General features: G+C 46.5%; 1 protein-coding gene across 1 annotated transcript in view; it reads left to right on the forward strand.

The window, feature by feature from the left end:
• The first annotated feature begins 6,682 nt into the window (after positions 1 to 6,682).
• The window catches only part of SYNPR (synaptoporin), a 97,250-nt gene continuing 85,482 nt past the window's right edge, over positions 6,683 to 18,450 (forward strand). Inside the window, exons 1-2 of the mRNA XM_084214760.1 lie at positions 6,683 to 6,744; positions 6,836 to 6,901. Of these exons, the coding sequence (XP_084070886.1) occupies positions 6,727 to 6,744; positions 6,836 to 6,901 (84 nt within the window). The 5' untranslated portion in view covers positions 6,683 to 6,726. The remainder of the gene's footprint in view (positions 6,745 to 6,835; positions 6,902 to 18,450) is intronic.

An 18,450-nucleotide genomic window follows, 5' to 3' on the forward strand; every position in this document is an offset into this window, starting at 1 on the left:
CCCCCTTGCTGCTGTGACCTTGCCTGCGCTGCACACCAGGTGATGCTTTGCCTCCCAGCCTGGCCTCATCTGCAGCCCTGTGCTTGGGGCACCCTCTGGAATGGATGACAGGAACTTGAATTTTCACTGGCTGGAGAAGAGGCTGAATTTCCCCCTCATGGTTTGTGTGAGAGCTCAGACCAGCAAGCAGCAGTTTTAAGGAGAAAGAACTGCTTTTTTCTGAAGTGATGGGGCACCAGCTCCTGACTCCAGGCTCTGGGTGCACGGGGAGTTGGATGGGTATCCCTGGAGAGTGATGGTGTTTGAGGTGTTTCCTGTCCTTTGCATTTTTATTAGCTGTCTTACACAGCCAGCTGTGAAAAACACCTTCCAAGCTGCAGGGCTGTGCTGGTGTGAATTTGGGGATCTTGGTGAGTTTGTATTTTCCACATTGTGTTACAGGAGATCTGCACCTACCACGCTGTCAAAGCTTTAATCCAGACTGAAGGAGGTAAATAAATGCTCCCCTAGCAGGAAAGGACAGGTGAGATGCCTCCTGGGGTGCATGCAGCATGCCTACCTCATCCCTTCTTAAGGATGTAAGTGCTGAATGTGCTCTGTACCAATACTGAGGAGCCAAGTTTGGGATTGTGGCATTTCTCCTTCAATCCTGGTGCTGGCAAGGTGAGTCCTCCCCACCACCTGGCCAGCCCTGACCCTCTAATTCCTTATCCTGAAAAGAGATTTTACTCATGCAAACCAGCAGCAAGGTGGGGTTAGGGTTTTGTTGTTGCCCTTGTGCCCTAAATGGGCACTGGGCCAGGGCACAGCATGGGGACATCCCCTCATGGGGCTGGGAGAACTGAGGGCATCATCATCTGCAGCTCTTCCTTGGAGCCAGTGCACTGACATTTTCTCCTCTTCCTTTAAGGAAAAAAAAAAAAATCTAGCATTTAAACATTTGCTTTGGTAAAGGATGAAATGGAAAAGTAGGTCAGATTTGAAGGATCCTAGCCCTGACAGTGTCCCTTCCAGAGCTCCAGACAGGTTTTTGGGGAGAGACTGAAAATGACTGCAGCAGTGCTTCTCATGCTCATTTGTGCTCTTCATGTTCCTGTGTATAAAATCACCCTCAAAATGCCCAGGACAAATTATATCTGATAATTTTAAGGGACAAATTTGCCAGTTGCCAGTGATATATTTATGAAGTTACCCCTGTTCATCTCCTTTGAAACTTAGCTGGGTTTTATCATGAAGCAAGGTTATTTTTTTTTTTGCTTTTAAATAGTCTAAGCTAAATTAGCTGGAACCTAATTACAGAATGCTTTTGATTAAAGCCAGACAATGTGCTCTGGAAGCCAGGATCAAAAATGACAAGACAGGATGGCAGTGAAAGATTAGGAAGGAAAAGAAAAATGACTGATTAGTTTTTAAAATCAAATCAGGATTGCCTTTTGTACATGGAACAAAGGTTGCAGCCAAGTCAGGCAAACCTTTTGGACTAAGGAAAACTTGACTTTCAATAATATAGTTTTTAATTTTCTTTCACAGGCATATAACTGAAATCCAAAAAGAAAAACTAAAGATTATTTCTGCATCTATTCTTAGAGATCAGGAGAGAAATAGTTGCAAGCCTTGTTAGTTCTAGAAATCTTACTAAGATAGTTTGACTTGTAGACATGATACTTTTGGTCAACATCAGCTGTGCAGCCAAACAGCTGCCTGCTCTCCCCTTAATCACTGAACCTTTAGAAAGTGCTCCATAATTATTTTCATGCCACACTCTGAAAATAACCCTGTTTAAAGAAATTGTGCACACTGCTAGAAAAACAAATGCTGATCCAACAAATCTCCTTTCAAAAATACTTTTGTACCTTTAGCTTTATAATGAGCAATAGCCTCATTGCTCTGCTGATTTGAATCCTGAAGACTTTTTATTGTCTGGCAACACATTGAGATGTGCTTTTTTTTCCAAGCTATTTTGCTCTAAAACAAGCACATGTGGATTTCTGTATGCAGACTTTATTCAGCTTCTGAGGATGGAATATTCTGCAGTCCTGTGGCATTTCAAGTTATTTACCTTAGTACACAGGGAGGGGGGATTGATGTCCATGCTTGGCCCTATCATCTGCACACAGGGGAAAGTGAGAAATGAGATTCCCTGGGGAATTGGGTTTAATAAGGATTATTTATAGCCAGGAGTGTACACCTAGGATTCAAAAATGCAATGGGAGAGGGAGCTTATGAGTGTTAGAAATTGTGGTACAGGACCTGGCTGGGACCTAAGAGTCTGGTCTCTCCCATGGATCACCATATGTGATTCCTGGCCACATAGAAGGCAATTCTTGGCTATCCCAAGGCCTCCTAGTCTGTTGCTCTTCTGTTATTAAATTTGAGAGCGAACACACCAAAAAAAGTGAAGCCAAGCCATGAAATGACTGGCAATTGGCTTTGGGATGAGTGACTGAACTCTGTGCCAGGAAAAGGTGAAAAGCTCCCTAGTGCAGAATACAGCCCCAGGGGAAAACTATCGAAACCTAATCAAATAACTGGGGGATTTAAAAACAAGGAAAGATCCAAGAGATGGCACCAAGCTCTCCTTTCTAGGAGATAATGTATTGCAAACAAATTTGATGGAGACCCCGGGAGGATGAAGTGACCCTGGAGAGTGTGGATCTCGAGAAGAGTGACAGGTAAAGTGTGAGACTGAGGCCTGGCTGGAGCTGGGAAATCTGGTGTGCTAAGCGCCATATGGTCCTCCTAGCGCGTGTGCGAGACCTCATTTCCACACCCAACTGCTCACAAAAAAATTGCACTGGTGCTATCACCAGTTGCCTTAAATTCGCTTCAAACTGGGTGACCCCACCATCTGGCCCTTGCTGCTGCAGCTTGGATGACCCATGGGTTGTAGGCTTTGTGCTCTGCCACGTGCAGGGAAAGACTTTTTCTACTATTCACCCTTCGTGCACGCACCTGTGTGCAGATACACCTGGCTTCCATTTAATGTCCAGCCTAGGAGAACCAGAGATTACCCTCACCCTTTCCATGTCAGCAGGTTTAAATCAAAGGCATCCCAAGGAAAAACAAAGCCTCAGTGTCCTTTGCAGCCCCTCAAGGCTGGCATGGCTCTCAGTGCTGCAGTCCTGGGCAGGGGCAGGAGCACTACCATCCCTTAAGTTAGTGTCCCCATCCTGCATGGCTATTTCTCCATTCCCAGAGGGAAAATTTGATCCAGAGCCACGTGCTGAGGAGTGGTGCTGGCACAGTTATGCTTCCCTGGGTCTGGTGCTTTCTAGCCCCAAGGGGTCTGCAGTCCATGGGTGTGCAGCAAAAGCCTGAATTCACTTGGTCTGGTGCTTAGACCACACCGTAGGAAATTATTTATGAGGACACAGGTTCAGGCAGCCTGGAGAAGTCTAACACACATCTCTTGGCAAAGCCCTTTGAGAAAAACCTTTCCAAGGTAGAAATGAGGAGTAGGCACGTATTGAAGCTTTTCCTACTGACACATAACATCTAACAGATGCAGTTCTCACACTTTCAATTAATCAGGAAAGCTTCCCACCTTCTACCCAAATGAAAAATCAAGGTATGTGCTTCCTAGAAACAGGAAAGAAATCACTGCCTGTAGCAGGACAAAATGCTAATCCTGAAATTAGGACTTTAGCTTTTAAACTTGCCCTATTAGGACTTGGGCCAATGAAATTAATTTTTTTGATGAGCACTAAAGCTCTGCCAGTGTCCCACAGAAAACTTTGGCCCCCAGCAGGACTGGCATGGCTGCTTCCCCTTAGAGCACTGCTGGAGCCTTTCCAAGGAAAGGAAAGGGCAGGAGCCTCCTGTGTGTGAGATCCTGTGCCTATGAAATACTCAGAGTCTTTCCAGCCTATTTTTCATTCAGAATGGAGATTTGTACCTGCACCTCTCTGAATTTTATTGATTCATGCATGTCAAGCCCAGCCACCAAGGTGTGAGAAGAGTGAATATAATGCAGTGTCCTGGGGTACAGCTTGCTGCTGTACCACCAGTAACTGCAGACTTATCACGACTGCTACCCTGAACATGCATTTCAGAGTGTGTATTATTAGGTAGGCTCAAAAAGTGTGGAGCTTTAATGCCATTTTCAGAGCAAGGTTTGTACTAGACACTCAAGAACTGGGGTAGAGGCGCTCTTACTTCTGAACTGACTGGGATAGTATTTAGAGAGAGCGTCTGTGAAAGCCAGAGACACTCTGCCCTATCCAAGAACAAATGCTAATAGCCATCTGGAAGAGTTCATAATGGCAAGAAGAGGCTCTGAACACTGGCTATAACCAGGTTCCTGCCATGGTTCTGCAAGGATTTCCAGCCAGAGGGGGAGCTGAGGTGGGGATGGCCAAGAACTGAGGAGCACCAAGATGAAACACAGCTGGGATGGTGGAGAGGGAATGAGAAAAATCCCCCCAAAACAGCATGAGGGAGCTCCTGTATCTGCTGAAAACCCAAGTGTGCTGACCTAGAGAACAGTGGGGGAAACCATCCCAGTTTGCAACCTGCCAGTAGTAAAGGTTTTAGGAGCATTTACTTTTGCTTTCCTATCTTTGACAATTTTTGAAAAATGAAGTTCAAGTGCTACTAAAATCTCAGGCTTATAATTGGAGGTAATTAATAAAGGGTTAGTGAATTAGGCTTCCAGTTCTCTGTGGCAGTCGATGGAGATGGGGCAGATTTTTTTTTCCAATACACTACTGATAAAATGAAAGAAAAAATATTCTCAACATCTTTCCCAGTCAACTGCTAAGTTATGCCTTTACTAAATGTTTCAGCATTTTTTTTTCAATCTCTCAGGAGGTTTTTGAACTGCTTCAATACATCCACAGCTGTAAGTCTCTCCATGAAAGAAACCTATTAAGGGAAACAGCACATGAGAGTCACAGTAAACAGCAAGTGAGGAAACTTCCCACAGCCAAGGGCTTTGTTGGTGGGAATACCAGACACCAGAGCTGGAAATCACTGCAGGAGGGAGAATGGTTACACCCTGATGCTCTTGGGGAACAGACTAATTCACACTCAAAGATCCTTGTGGGTTGCTTCCAACACAGGATATTCCATGAAAATTTCTTCTTCAGGCATAAGAAGTGGAGGCAGGTGGCTTGCAGTGACCTGGCTCTGCATCTCTGTACCAGTGGGAGAAGTTCTGGCTGAAAGTCAGAAGGATGATTTTGCATCCCTGCCTGCTTGTGCATCTTGGAGATTTATGGATGCTCTGTCCTTCTGTCTCCGTGAGGGGACGGTGCCTCCCACAGCACTGGGCCACCAGCAGGCAGTTCCTAGAATTGCTGAGAAGTGTTTCGTATTTCCTAGAGGATGTTATATAAATAAATAAATAAAAGCATATTTGATAACATTTTGTAAGGAAAACGATCCATTTTCCTTTCCTGTTTTTTCTCCTATGGTAGAAAGAAGGGAGCACCGAAAATACCAGAATTTTTAATTGAAAAAAAAAAGTAATTCTGACCTGAAAGCTGGTTTTGATATGATTTTTAAAAAAATATTTAATTTTTTAAAAATCTGGACCCAGTCCCACTGCTGCCAGACTTCAGCTGAGTTTGTTCCAGAAATGTGATTTGGACACAAAATGGTCTGCTTCAAGTTCCAGTAAAAACTTCATAAATTCATCTTTTTTTTCCTACTCCCACCCCCCTCCCCCCATCTTGTTTACTCCAAGAATGCATTTATATTATTGTGTGGGGTTTTCATAACAGAGATGTAGTTTGAGCAAAACTAATTGACTTATTTAACTTTTGCAGATGGCTGATTACTTACAGAGAATAAAGGCTTCAGGTATTTTTTAGGCACATCTCTGACCTACTTATGGCTGAAATCCTATTTGAGCCCTGGTGTCCTTCTGGTGGCACAACTGGTTATCAGGGTGGCAGGGAAGTTGGATATGTAAATGTTTGCAGACTCGGGGTCTCAATCTAGAGGCTGTTGTGCTCTTAAACTGGTTGATGGGTTTGTGTCCCGAGCCCTTACTGGGGCAGGGATTTGCTCCATCGCAAACCCCTCGCAGTGCCGTTTAAATGTCACAAGGAGCTAGAAATGCTGTCGGTGAGCGTGGATGGACACGGGGAAGCTCCGCTCCTGCCGGGCTGTGCCACCCGGGATGCGTTGGAATTGTTAAGGCTCTGCTGGGAAATGAGGCAGAAAACGCTGTTCTGCTGTCAAGGAAATGCTCGAGAAAGCAGGAGGGAGCGAGGGCTGAGAGCACAGAGCTGCAGCCCTGCGGCCACGGGGGAAAGGAGCGAGTCCGTCCCGGGAGGGGCTGAGGGGACGGAAGGCGCAGGGCAGCGGGCGCCATCCCCTCAAATATTAATAGTTTCTGTGCGCGCGCTGAGGAGGCAGTTCGGTTTTTTCTCTCTATTTCTTTTTTATTTCAATTTTATTTTTCCCGACGCCTTCCTTCTCCTTCCTGCCAGGAATAAAAATTTAAAAAACAAAACAACAACAACAAAAAAACACCCCGCTAATTCCCAGAAGGAGCACGGCGCTATAAAAAGTGCGGGAGCGGCGGCGGCCGGGGCGGCCCGGCGGGGGCAGCGGGCGGGGGCCGGGGCCGGGGCGGCTCCGCGGGGCGGCGCGGGGGGCGCGGGCCCCGCCCGGCTGCTCCGCCCGGCCTGCGCGGGGGCAGCGCCGCGCATCCCGGCTGGCGGCGGCGGGAGGCTCCGCTGGGCTCCGCTCGGCTCCGCTCCGCGGGGCTGCGGCGCCATGGAGGCGGTGGACCAGGTACGCGGAGCGCCGCGGGCGGGGGGCGGGCTGCGCTGCGCCGCGGGGAGCGCGGAGCGGGCGCGGTGCTGACCCCTCTCTCTGCCCGCAGCTCGCCTCCGCGGGCACTTTCCGCGTGGTGAAGGAGCCGCTGGCCTTCCTCAGGGTGCTCGAGTGGGTGAGTGCCGCGCTCGGAGGGGTTGCGGGGGGGCTGTCGCCAAAGTGCGCGCACGGCGGAACAGGTGGGAGCTGGGCCGGGTGAGGGACGGGGACACGGGGCGAGGGGCCGGGGATTCGCGTCCTACAGCGCTGGGGCGGGCTGGGTTTGTGGGTGACCCCCCGCTTCCCCAATCCGAGTGCTGGCTGGAAACGAATTAAAAAAAAAAAAAAAAAAAACAACGAGGAAAATAAAATCCTCGTTATGCATTTAGCAAACTTGTCTCTGGGCCGAGCGAGGAAGGAGGCAGATAATTGGTGTGCGGAACAATGTCACTGTGTGTTGCTCTGATGCTCATTCGTAGTGAAGTCTGCAGGTCAAATGACATCCATCGCCGGTAGGTCTGCGGGAGCAGAGAGCCTCTCTGAACGGAAAGTTCAGAACATGTCATGGAGGATTAATCACATTCCCCTAACGCCGACTGGCTGGGGAATTATGTAAGGCGTGTATTTTGGGGGGCGCATCCCCGTGCGGGTGTGTTTATCCACATGCTGGCACCTGCAACGTGCAGCCCGGACCAGGGTGCCTCTGAGGGGATGTTTTGGTGTGCTGGGGGCAGCTGCTCACCCCAGACTCTGTCCCTGCTCACCAGAAGTAGCTCCTCTTCCCCGCTGAGCACCTTGAAGCATCAGATCCTGTGGAGTTGGCTGATGGTGATGTGGTGGTGCCATGGCCTGGGACAGGGTGGCCTCAGAGTGGGGTCACCTGCACAAGCAGTGGATGGACAAGGTCCCGTGTGCTCTTTGCCCAGAGCTCTACAAACCCACCCAGCACTGCAGCTCCTGCCTCAAGGAGAAGTCAGGACATCCAGGGGCTGAGCTCCAGGCGCTGGTCCGAGGGTGCTTCAGCCGCTCCACAGCACTCACTGCAGGGCAGAAGAAAGGAGAGCAAAGCTGTTCTATGGCAAATAGCTGCTGGGACCGTGGTCTTTTGGCTGTCTGCCTGATGAGGCTATGTCTGATGGAGCTTGGGAAGCGAGCCCTTCTGGGAAGGACTCTGGGCTGATGGACAGGGGCTGTGCCATCGAGAAAATTGTCCTCGCCCCAGCCAGTGTGTTGGCATCCTTGGGACAGCGAGTGGGAACTCTTCTCTTGGCACTTTCCTGGGTCTGTAACTTCTTCCAACAGCCAGATATAAAAGCTGTCTTTGTCACGGTTGGAAGCCACCAGTAGAGCTCCTCTGGCTGCTGCAAGTGCACGTTGCCTGTGTGTGTACACAACACGCACACGCGGCTGTGTGGAAATGGAGCTCCTGACACGGCCTGAGTGGGCCAGCCCTTGGCAGCAAGGGAGTAGAGGAAAAGGGTGCAGAGTGTGGTAACATTTAAGATGATCTGAGAAATTACTTTCTCTCCATTTGATGTGTATGTGTAAGTAGAATTAAGCACAGTTGAGTTTATGGTATTTCAGAGTGTGGAAGTCCTTATTTTTTTTTTTAAATATACTTGAAAGGCTTTTTGGATTACTGGAATTCCATCTCTATTCAATTAATCTTATTCTCCCATCTTTCTTCTCTTCTCACCATGCCTCCAAACTGCTGTCCACCTCTCTCTACCATTTGGAATCCCAGCTAATTGTCCACTTCTCCCTCAGACTCCTTTTATCAGCCCAGCCATAATTTTAAACCTTAAAAGATCAAATGCTCCAGTCAATGTTCTGTGTCCTCTCCATGCCCCCCAGCAGCCTCATAGACCTTCTTGCACTTGATCAGAACAGTCAAATTACACCCCTTAACACCTCCCACTTGAGTCCTAGATTGCATCTGCAAAGGAATAAAGTTCATAGCCCAGCTGGTGACGCAGCGATGCTGGGCGTTGGGTGGCTCTCGTGCCTGGGGGGAGGCTCTGTGGTGCTGCAGCACAGATGGCAGAGCTGTGGGAGTTCCTCAGAAAGGCTGGTAGGGTGGAGGTGGTGCAGGCTGAAAATGTCCTCAGCTTGTCCATGCAGTCCAGCCTTGAATCCTCACTCTTGTTGTTTGGGGTGGCTCACAGTGACTCTGGGGTGACCACGTCCTTATTCCTGAACCTCTGCTGCTGAAGTTTTTGTGTTGGTGGGTGCACAGATTTGTGGGTCTGGAAGAAACTGAAGTGGCTGTGGGTTTCTCAGATGTGAAACTGTAACTGTTGCAGAATTAATCTTTAGGTGTGCAGATTCCAGTTTACCTGTAATCTGGCTCAGACATGGACTTCTGTCTTGAGGAGCAGGGACCTTATCTGACCTTCTCAATTTCCTACTTTGATGGTCACCTAACACCCAGAGAGAAGCTGCTGAGATAAGGCTGATTCTTCTGAATATTCATAGCCCTGTAATATGTTTTCATTTGTATTTGCCATGTACACTGTAATCTTATTTTCAGGCAAGAAATTGCATTTAGAAACCATTAAGAAACAACATTGGCTCAGGCCTGGGAAAGGTTAAGAGAAAGAAAAGAAACCAAGAAATCAACTTGTAGCAATTATGCAAGAGTTGCATTTTTTGAACTCTACCTTGGAAATAAAGCATGTGGATCACAAATCTGAACTTGGAAAAATGCACACAGCTGCACTGGGTGAGGCCTGGGTGTTTCCAGCTTTGAGTCAACTCATGGCATGTGCTGGGGGCGGGGAAGAACTGTTTAAAAGCTGTATTTGTTCTTGCTCATCTTTAGTCCCTCTGTGGCTGTTACTCCACAGATCTTTGCATGAGAAGAATGTTCTTCTGAAGCTTATTTCTCAGATAATCCACTGTGGCACTACACACAAACACTGTTACAACTTCATCTGAAAAATAACTCTCCTATACGTGCACCTGACAATAATGAATAAGGAAGGAAGAAAGAGAAGAAACACCTTCATTCATCTCCCTGGATTAATTTCAGTCCTGTGACTCTCTGGATGTGTTTAGACTGCTTTTATTTGGGTCTGCAAAAAGCGAGCAAGACAAGCAAGTTTGTCACTTTTGGTCTATTTGCTTTGCACTTGCTGCCTCTCTGGAGCCCTGGAAGAGGAAATTAAGTTAGGAAAGCAAGGCAATATGATTGGTATAGGGGCTACCTGCTGTACTCAGGCTGTTACTGGCAAAAACATTTTTGTAAAAATGGAAACTTTGTATCCCTAGGCTGTGGAGGTGCATGGGTGGTGGTGGGGTGTGTGGGTGTGTATGTTTAATTACATTGTCAATTGCAACAAACAACTTTCCTTCTGCAAACCCAAAGCAACCTGACACTTGTTCAGTTTCCCATAAAGTAACAAGATCTGCAGCGCTGTCCACAGTGTCTTTCCCTGTGCTCCTCCATAAATAGCAGGGATGCAGAAATTCCACCGTTGTGCCAGTTGGGAGATGCTGTGATTGCCCTGATGGTTATCTATAGGCTGGTGTTTTAAAATACCTTGCTGTGAGCTCCCATCTCCACCAACTTGCAGCTGTGTCTGGGTTGCTATGGGCAGGGGGTATTTTTGGGACAAAGGCCAGGCTGCAACTTTGTGTAAGCCAGTGCAGCTTTTATCAGGGCACTTGTGAATCATTTATGTTGCAGGACAAATCTTGTGGATACTATGCATTTTCTTAATAGGACAACTTGGAAGTGAGTGTTAGGATGTTCAGCGAACTCAAATGTGTCTGAGCTGTTTTATTTCTTGCATTTATGCAAAGAAAAAATACACTGCAGGCCTTGCACGACTGGCTTTCATCACTGCTCATGAGCATCTCCATGGGATGTTCCAAAGCATTTGGACAACAAATCTCTGGGGGGAATTGGCTGAAGATTGTTTGAAGAAAATCTGTGTGTGGTGCTCATGGACTGAGCTAACTTTGCTTTCCTTCCTTGCATCACGCTGTGATCACTTGACTGGTGAGCCAGGAGAAAGGCCAGGCTGTTGCCTGCCTGGCAAGAGTCAAGCTTGCTTTGATGGTATAGATTCTGAAAGGGTTAGCCCCTCTTGCCTTGCACACAGATGTGTGTTCAGAAGGCAGAGGGAAGCTGAATCTTGAAAGACTGATAATAAGTCTTGTCTTTTGTCCTAGTGCTGATTGCTCATCTGGCCGTGGAGTGCTTTTGTTGGATTATATTTGCATGCATATGAATGGACATAAGTAGCTGCGTGCTTTCAAGTGTGCCCTAGAAAAGCCTAGATATCTTGAGATGCTGAAAATAAATGGGAAAGAAACAAGAAGGTAATGCTTGCATGAAGCATGTGTGATTAGTAGTTTGCTCTGTCCAGTGTATTATGGGCCTGAGACGTTTTATAGTTCCTTGAGACTCTTCACCACATTTGCATATATGTGTTTGGTTTTTGCTTAACCAGAAAGCTGCTGGCTACTCTGGTATGGGCAGATACTTAGTTGGTGGAGCAGGTTTATCTTGCTGAAGCTTAATGCTCCTCTTGGGTGCAGGGTGGAAGAGTTGAGTGTTTGATCTTCTCTACCCAGCTATTGAAAGAAAAGCCTTAAAAAAAAAAAAGTATTTCTTATTGCCTGGTGATTTTGCTCATACAAAGCCAGGATCAGATGCTGCATTTAGTGCTGGGCCCATGCATCTTGATGTGTAAGAAGCACATACACATGTTAAAAATGTATTGTCAAGTCTTTTGATGTCTGCCTGGGGATGTAAGTACTTAGGTGTTCTTGTTAACTGGGTCCCAGTTGCTGCCTCAATGGTCTCGTATGTGCAGTGTCAGGTCAGTAAAACATGTGCCACTAAATCAAAAAATGTAAATCCATTTCTATGGTATTTTAATATTAGAAAGGTAATTACCGTGTAACTAACCCTTCTCTGTAAGCTGTCATTAATTGGATGATTTCTTATAGGCAGCTTAGCATAATGCATGCAAAATACACTGCAGCTCTGGGCAGGCAAAAATTGCCACGATGAACCAACAAGATGTGAACATCCAGGAGACCTGAGTCCTAGGAACAGGCTCCATTTGTCATTGGCTTTGGGCCTGCAACTTCTGAGCATTTACTGGGGTAATTTGTAGGCAGGGAACACTGTCAGACCAGTTATTTTTATTGGGAAGAGCCCAGTTAGTGGATTTTGTTGTTAGACATCAGGTGTGCAATAGGAAGGATCTGAGAAGTTTTTGTAGTCCCACTGAAGGCAGATGTGGGAGCCACTCTGCCAGTGGGACTGGCATGAAGGCAGCAGAAGCACTAGCAGTGCCTACATGGTGTCCTACCTTGTGGTCTTAAAAGTCTCAGCTGCTGGGAGTCTCATGATTCTGAGACCTCTGGCTTTGATAAAAGTTATGGTTTTAGATCAAGGTAGCAGAAAAAGATGGGAGCTCTAAAGACTGAAAACCCAGAATGCAACTGGAAGAACAGGACATCTGCCTTGTGGTCCCATGTTTTATGCAGTCTGCAGAGAGCTGACTGCTTTGCTGTTCACATCCATCATTATCTGCATGCATATCTGGCTGGAAAATGAGAACTGTGTGCTTATCAGCAAGTTGCTGTTAAAATGGTACAAATGCTGATACAGGGGAAGAGAAAAGGTCAGCAGTGCCTGACCACATTGCAAATAAATGACATCTTTCATCTGGAAAATGCCTGCAATTTTCCATTTTAGGACCACGTTGTGATCACGGAAGAGCTGGTTTTAAAAGGTCAGCTAATAGTTCTTTTAAATCCTGATGTTTCTCAAGCAGCCCAGAGTGCAACCTGGTATAAAATAAATGATGTAGAATTAGCACATATGGTTGAGACAGGGCTCCAGGAGCAGAACTTTTTGGAGTTACATGCTGCTGCTGTGGAAGTTCCTGGGAGAAACTGGTAAAATCTCATGGTAAGGCATTTCAATGGCTGCTCTTATCCGAGTGTGGCTGTTTGAAGCATTAGGAATAGAAGATGAGAAAAGAGATTCATTAATGCTAAATTTGATTATATATGCAAACCAGGTTTCTATGAAAAGAACAAAAATGATCTGACTTTCAAACTAGCAATAAGATGTGTGGAGATAGAGGGTTCTGCTATTAGACAAACACAGTTAAAGTCTCCTTGACAATTTTTATGAGGGCGATGTTTCAGTCATCACTCCTGTAAATCAGCATCTGCATAATTGGAGCTCCGGGTAAAAGCCCTGCATGTTGACATCTCTGGATTCAGATGTTGCAGTTGGGAGAGGACAGGCTTGGAGATGCTTCTGATAAAACCCTTTTTATCATTTGGATGCTCAGGTCTCAGGTTTAACCCGCATTCATGGCACTGTGTGTGGTCCCAAGAGGCAGGAGATGTTGCTTGGTGAAGTTCTCTGCTCTGCTCCAGGGGAGAGGACCTTGTCCTGAGCAGGGAAAGAGGAGAGGCAGACAGCAGGTGACGCTGGGCTCTGCACAGGGCTGGCTGTGGAAGACAAAGCTGCACCTCTGCAAGCTCAGCTTTCCCCTTGGGCACTGAGTAAAAATGCTTCTTAGTGTGGGCCTGGGGTGCAGTGTGGAAAACAGCACTTGGCTGTCTGTCTGTCCAGCCCAGCAGCTGCCAGAGAGGTCTTCATGGATTTTACTCCCAGGGGGGTCTGCAGAGTGCTGTTTAGAACATTATAGAAAGGAATATACAGTGTGGAGGTGCTGTGTTTAAGGTGTTTGTTCAAAGTGGCATATGTGCTGCAAAGTGTGACATTGTTGCTAAGGTGACAGCTTGCTTGCTTTTTGGCAAAAGCAAAAGAATACTGAATATAGGCAAACTGTAAGCTTTTGCTTTAATTTGCACAGTTTTATCTTCTGGCCATGATAGAGACTTCCCGGGTTTGTGTTTGAAAGCATTGTTTTCCCATTCTGAATATTTCACTCAGCTAAAAAAGCTAATAGTGCTTCCCATTCTTAAGGAAAATCCTAAATCACATAAAATGATGGGGATTCCAATTACTATAATTGTAGTTATTATTTATGTCATTGAAAGGCTTTGATATAGAACATTTATTTAAGTAAGAAAGTATTCTCTAAGAATATTTTATGTAAACAAAAGTACTAAGTGTTGTGTCATTAGCAGTGTATGGATACAGGCACATCCATGAGTGCATGCTCCAGATTTTTGGATGGGGCATTCACACTCATTTGTAAGTGCTCAAATCTAAGCTGGAATGGATGGAGTGGGGAGAACTCCTGTGGGTCAGGCTCAGAGGCTGGTTGTGGTGGGAGGGAGCAGTCTTGTGCTGCACAGCTTGGGTTCTGCCGTGGTGAAGTATTTTCAGAACGCTGCCAGGGGAGAAGGATCAGCAGAGGATTAGACTGGTGTGGCCCCTAAGGAGAGAGGGTTTTCCAGATGAGCAGCCATCTGTGGCATGAAGCAAATGTTATGGACCTCAGTGTTGAGAGCAAAGAAGAAAGGTCTCACAAGATGAATGTCAGCTTTGTCCCTTAAAGCAGAGGGGCAGGGGCATGGCCCAGAAAAAAGGCTCAGGAAAGGCTGAAGTGATGTGCTCATTGCCCTTTCCTTTTTTTCCCAATGTTCTAATGGATAGATTATTGTGTTTCTCTGAGCAAGCTGTTCTGTCTGTGCCTTTTCCAGGAGGCCTTAGCATCTGGGAGAAGGCTGTGTTAGAGGCAGAGCCTGTGGGGAGCAGAAAGTGCAGCCTGAGGCTTGGGATGAACACTGTGGGTTGCTCTGAGGGCTCCAGGTCCTGGATAAGTGCTGGTGCAGATGTTCAGCCCAGTTTGGCAGGGTCATTGCAAGGCAGAAGTTGGTGAGGATGTTTTCAGTGATCAGGCCATGACACAGGGGCTTTTGCTGGATTGGAGAAGCCACTTTGATAAGAAGACCCCATCCTAGTCACTAAAATGTGCAGGAGGGAGGTAGTGTTAAGGAAGCAGGAGAAAAACTGAAGCAGGAAGATTTCAATGAAGTTTTATCCATTTTCAGGGGAGAGGTGTACAATCCCAGACCTGCTGTCAGAAATAAATCTGATTTGACTCTTGCAAAAGTCCCAACCTGTCAACTTGATCTTTATTCTATGAGAAGTACCAGTGCCTGCTGTGAACAGCCTGACTGAATATTCACTAGAAGTACTCAAAACTCTGAAGTATTGAGGGTGAAATTCTGCCCAGAAGATTTCAAAATGAAATGCATCCAAACATCAGCAAGATCATTGATACATCAGGAAGTAATTCATTGTAACAGCTCTACAGTAGCTCTTTGAATTTCAAAGAGAAGTTTTTTGTGTTTGCCCTCAGTCTTGATGTTAATGCTCTGTCCTCCTGTGTAATTTCTCAGGTGATGCAAATCCAAAGTATCTTTGGCTTGAAGTGATAAGCCCCAGCTCAAATCCTTTGTCATGCACATGTTGGGTGCTTGTATTGGGGCTCCATGTTTGACACTGCATCTGACAATCTTCATATTAGGTGAAAAGCCTCCCTGGCATCCCAAATAGTTTTAAAGAGGTAGCAGCAAAATCTTCCTTTCTAGGTTTCCAAAATCCAAGGAGACATCTGGCTTCTTGGTTCAGCCACCCTGAGGTAGGATCTATGGCTGCCTTAAGCATTCAGCCCAAAATACCCCAGGAAGCCAAGAAATATCTTACAGTTATTGAACAAGCAAACTTGAGCATTGCTTGAACTGTTTTCAGAATTATCTTCTCCCTGGCTGTGTGCTGGAGGTATGCTCAAAGCAAAACCAAACAAGGCCCCCAGCTGCATGCAAATCTAAAACCACATCATTGTGTACCCCTGCTCTTCCCCACACAGAGGGCACGTTGCACACAGAACACCCCTTCTTTGCATCAATCTTTTACAAACAGCCCTTGTATGGAGGGAAGGGTGTCTGGAAGTGGTTGAACATGGCAAGGTCCCTCCCTGTTGGACTGTAGGGGAGAATGATGCTCTTGGGTGTATCTCGTGCCCAGCCCAGGGGGCTTAGGTTTGATACAGGAAATTGGCTTATTACTGCAGAATATGTTTATAGCAATAATTATCCTTTGAAGCTGAGTTTCAGTTTCCCTTAGTGTTTTTTTAGGGATTGTGCTTGAAAGCCAAAGCAAGCGTGGGATTCCCCCACCACCAAATCCAGCGGCTGATAAATCCGGCAGGGCTCTCCTGATTGCCATCTCCGAGGGCAGTCAGCGTGCTGGAATGGAACTAGGACCTGGTTTGAAAGGAGATGCCTGCCAAAAAATTAAACAATGGATGCCTTCCTGTTTAGTTTTAACATTTTAATTAAATTCTTTGCTGCTGTGTGCCTTTGATCTTGGTGAGCTGATGCACGTGGTGTGTGCTGTTGTGTCGTAGCAGCATTTTGTTCTAATCTTCCACGCAGATGCAAGGATGCATTTGAGGGTGGATAAAAGTGCAAAAGCTGCTCACTGCCAAGTGCTGAGTGCATTGCAAGCTGCCTTTTCCAACTGGTGACCCATGGGCATGCGGACAGAGGGATTACTCACAAGTATGGCTCAGTAGAGTTTCTCTCTAAGCATATTCACTCCCTTTTTTTAATCTTCTGTGAGTGGTGCTGCAAGAAGAGTTTCCTTGATGGAATTACTCATTGAGAGGGTTGATGCCAAGAATGTAGATTTTGTTGTGGAAGGAATTTAATTTCAGGTGGAATAATTAATAAACTTTGATTCTTCAGTCAGAGAGCAGAAGCAATGCTGTATGTCGTACATTGGGCACATCCATCGATTAATCCCAGCCAAGTGCCCAGTTTGGGAGCATTTGGCAGGCAGCTGGCTTTCCTTGCAGCCAGGCACAGAGCAGCAGGAAAGGTATTGGAAGGAGTTTCCTTGTGAATTATAGGCTGGGGCAGATGATTAAGGATCATGTGGAGTATTTGTCCTTTGTGATTTGGGTTGTACCTAAAATGTCAGGGAAGAAACTGTTGTTGCTATATCAAAAGGAGTCATCGGTAGAGCTGCTTTGGGAAAAGAAATCTCATTTACCTGAGGGAAAAATAATTCTTAATCTCAATTTCCTGTGAAAACTGGCACTTTGGTGAGATCATGAATGGAGGAATATTTGTGACAGAAACTGCAATATTTCAACATAAAATATTTCTGTGAAGATATATGTTCTACAGAAATGGTTGTATTCTCCTCCTCTGCATGCCTTGCTGAGGTGCCCCAGGCTCAGTCTTTCTGGAGCAGTCAGTGATGGGACCTTTTGCCCGTTGGAATGGTTTAGTCTGGCTGTGGCACCTGATTTCCAGAGCAGGCACAGGGTGAGGGGCCAGCCCAGACTCACTGGAGGCACAGCAGTGGTGTTCCCAGGGTAGATGTTGCAAGCCCTTAGCCCTGGCACTTAGAAAAGTCAAGATTTTTTTGAGAGATGACAACTCTTTTGGGAAAAGACAAGTGAGTCTAAAATGCAGAAAATTGTTTTGATTGAAAATTGTCATCTGACGTGTAAGCTGGTGCTGTAGTCCATGCATATATTGTGTGCCTGGCCCTTTTTCTGGCTGACTGTGGAGTTTTTCAGAGCTGTGCAGGGGCAGCCCAGTCCACTCAGCAGAGCAGCAGCGTTCCTGAGCCCCCGTGTTTGGCTGCGCTGGCCGCGCGGTCCCGGGGCTGCTGTGGCAGCCTGTCACTCGTGGCAGGCAGCTCTGTCAGAGGGCGCCTGTTCCAGCACAAAATCTGTGCCTGTCCAGATTGTGAGGCCCTGGCAGGCAGCAGGAGCTGGCTCCACGGCGGGCTGACATATGCAGGGGATGCTGGCTGTGCCACAGGGTATGAGCCTCCTGCCACTGCTGCTTCCCAGGCAGGGATGATGCCATGAAAATCAGCTCCTTGCCTGTGGTCCTCCACGGCCCAGTGGTGGTCCCCACTGCAGGGACCAAGTGCTGTCACTGCTTTTTTTTTCCCTTCTCCTTTTTTCATCCTCTCACAGCAGAATGACAGCAACAGGAGATGGAGTTCGGGTCTCGTGGCAGAACTGATCCAGCACAGCTTGTGTTGCTGAGAAATCAAATGGAAAAGCTCTTTCTGCCACGTAGCTCACCATGGCATAGTTCACTCATTTCTAAAAATGGCTTTCCCTCTTCAAATTCATGTGCTCGTTAGTGCTGGCCACCCATGGGTGCAGTGTTGTTTGTTCGTGCAGCTGGAGGGGCTCTGACAGAGCTCATAAATGTTCATTGTGCAGTTTAGTCCCCCAAAAGTAGTGACTCAGCAGTGATCAGACATCTTTCATGGGACAAACAGTTCCCAGCTATTCCCAAATTGCACTGAAACCCGTGTGTCACTGGGCTGCCAAGAGGCAGGGCTTGAGTACCCCACATCTGTATTGCTTCTGCACAGAGAGATTGCTAAGCATGTCCTGGATTTTAGGACAAGAGTATTCTTGCTTCGTTTAAAAGAGAATTTATTTTTTTTTCTGGGGATTTTTACACTCCACCCCATGATGCGCTTTGGGATGCATTCAGCTTTCTCTTCTGAATAGGGCTCCAGATGATGGAAATAAATTATCATAAATTAGAATAGATTGCACTCTTCAGCATCTCTACATCTGTCATTATGTTTCTTTAACAGTTCAGTTTAACATTTATACACACTCTGACAGCAGCTACTGGTGTGTATGCTATAAATATTGGCTTGCAGAAGACATTAATGGAGTTTAGGTA

Source organism: Fringilla coelebs (genome assembly GCF_963513975.1).
Source record: "Fringilla coelebs genome assembly, chromosome: 13".
Taxonomy (NCBI): Eukaryota; Metazoa; Chordata; class Aves; order Passeriformes; family Fringillidae; genus Fringilla; species Fringilla coelebs.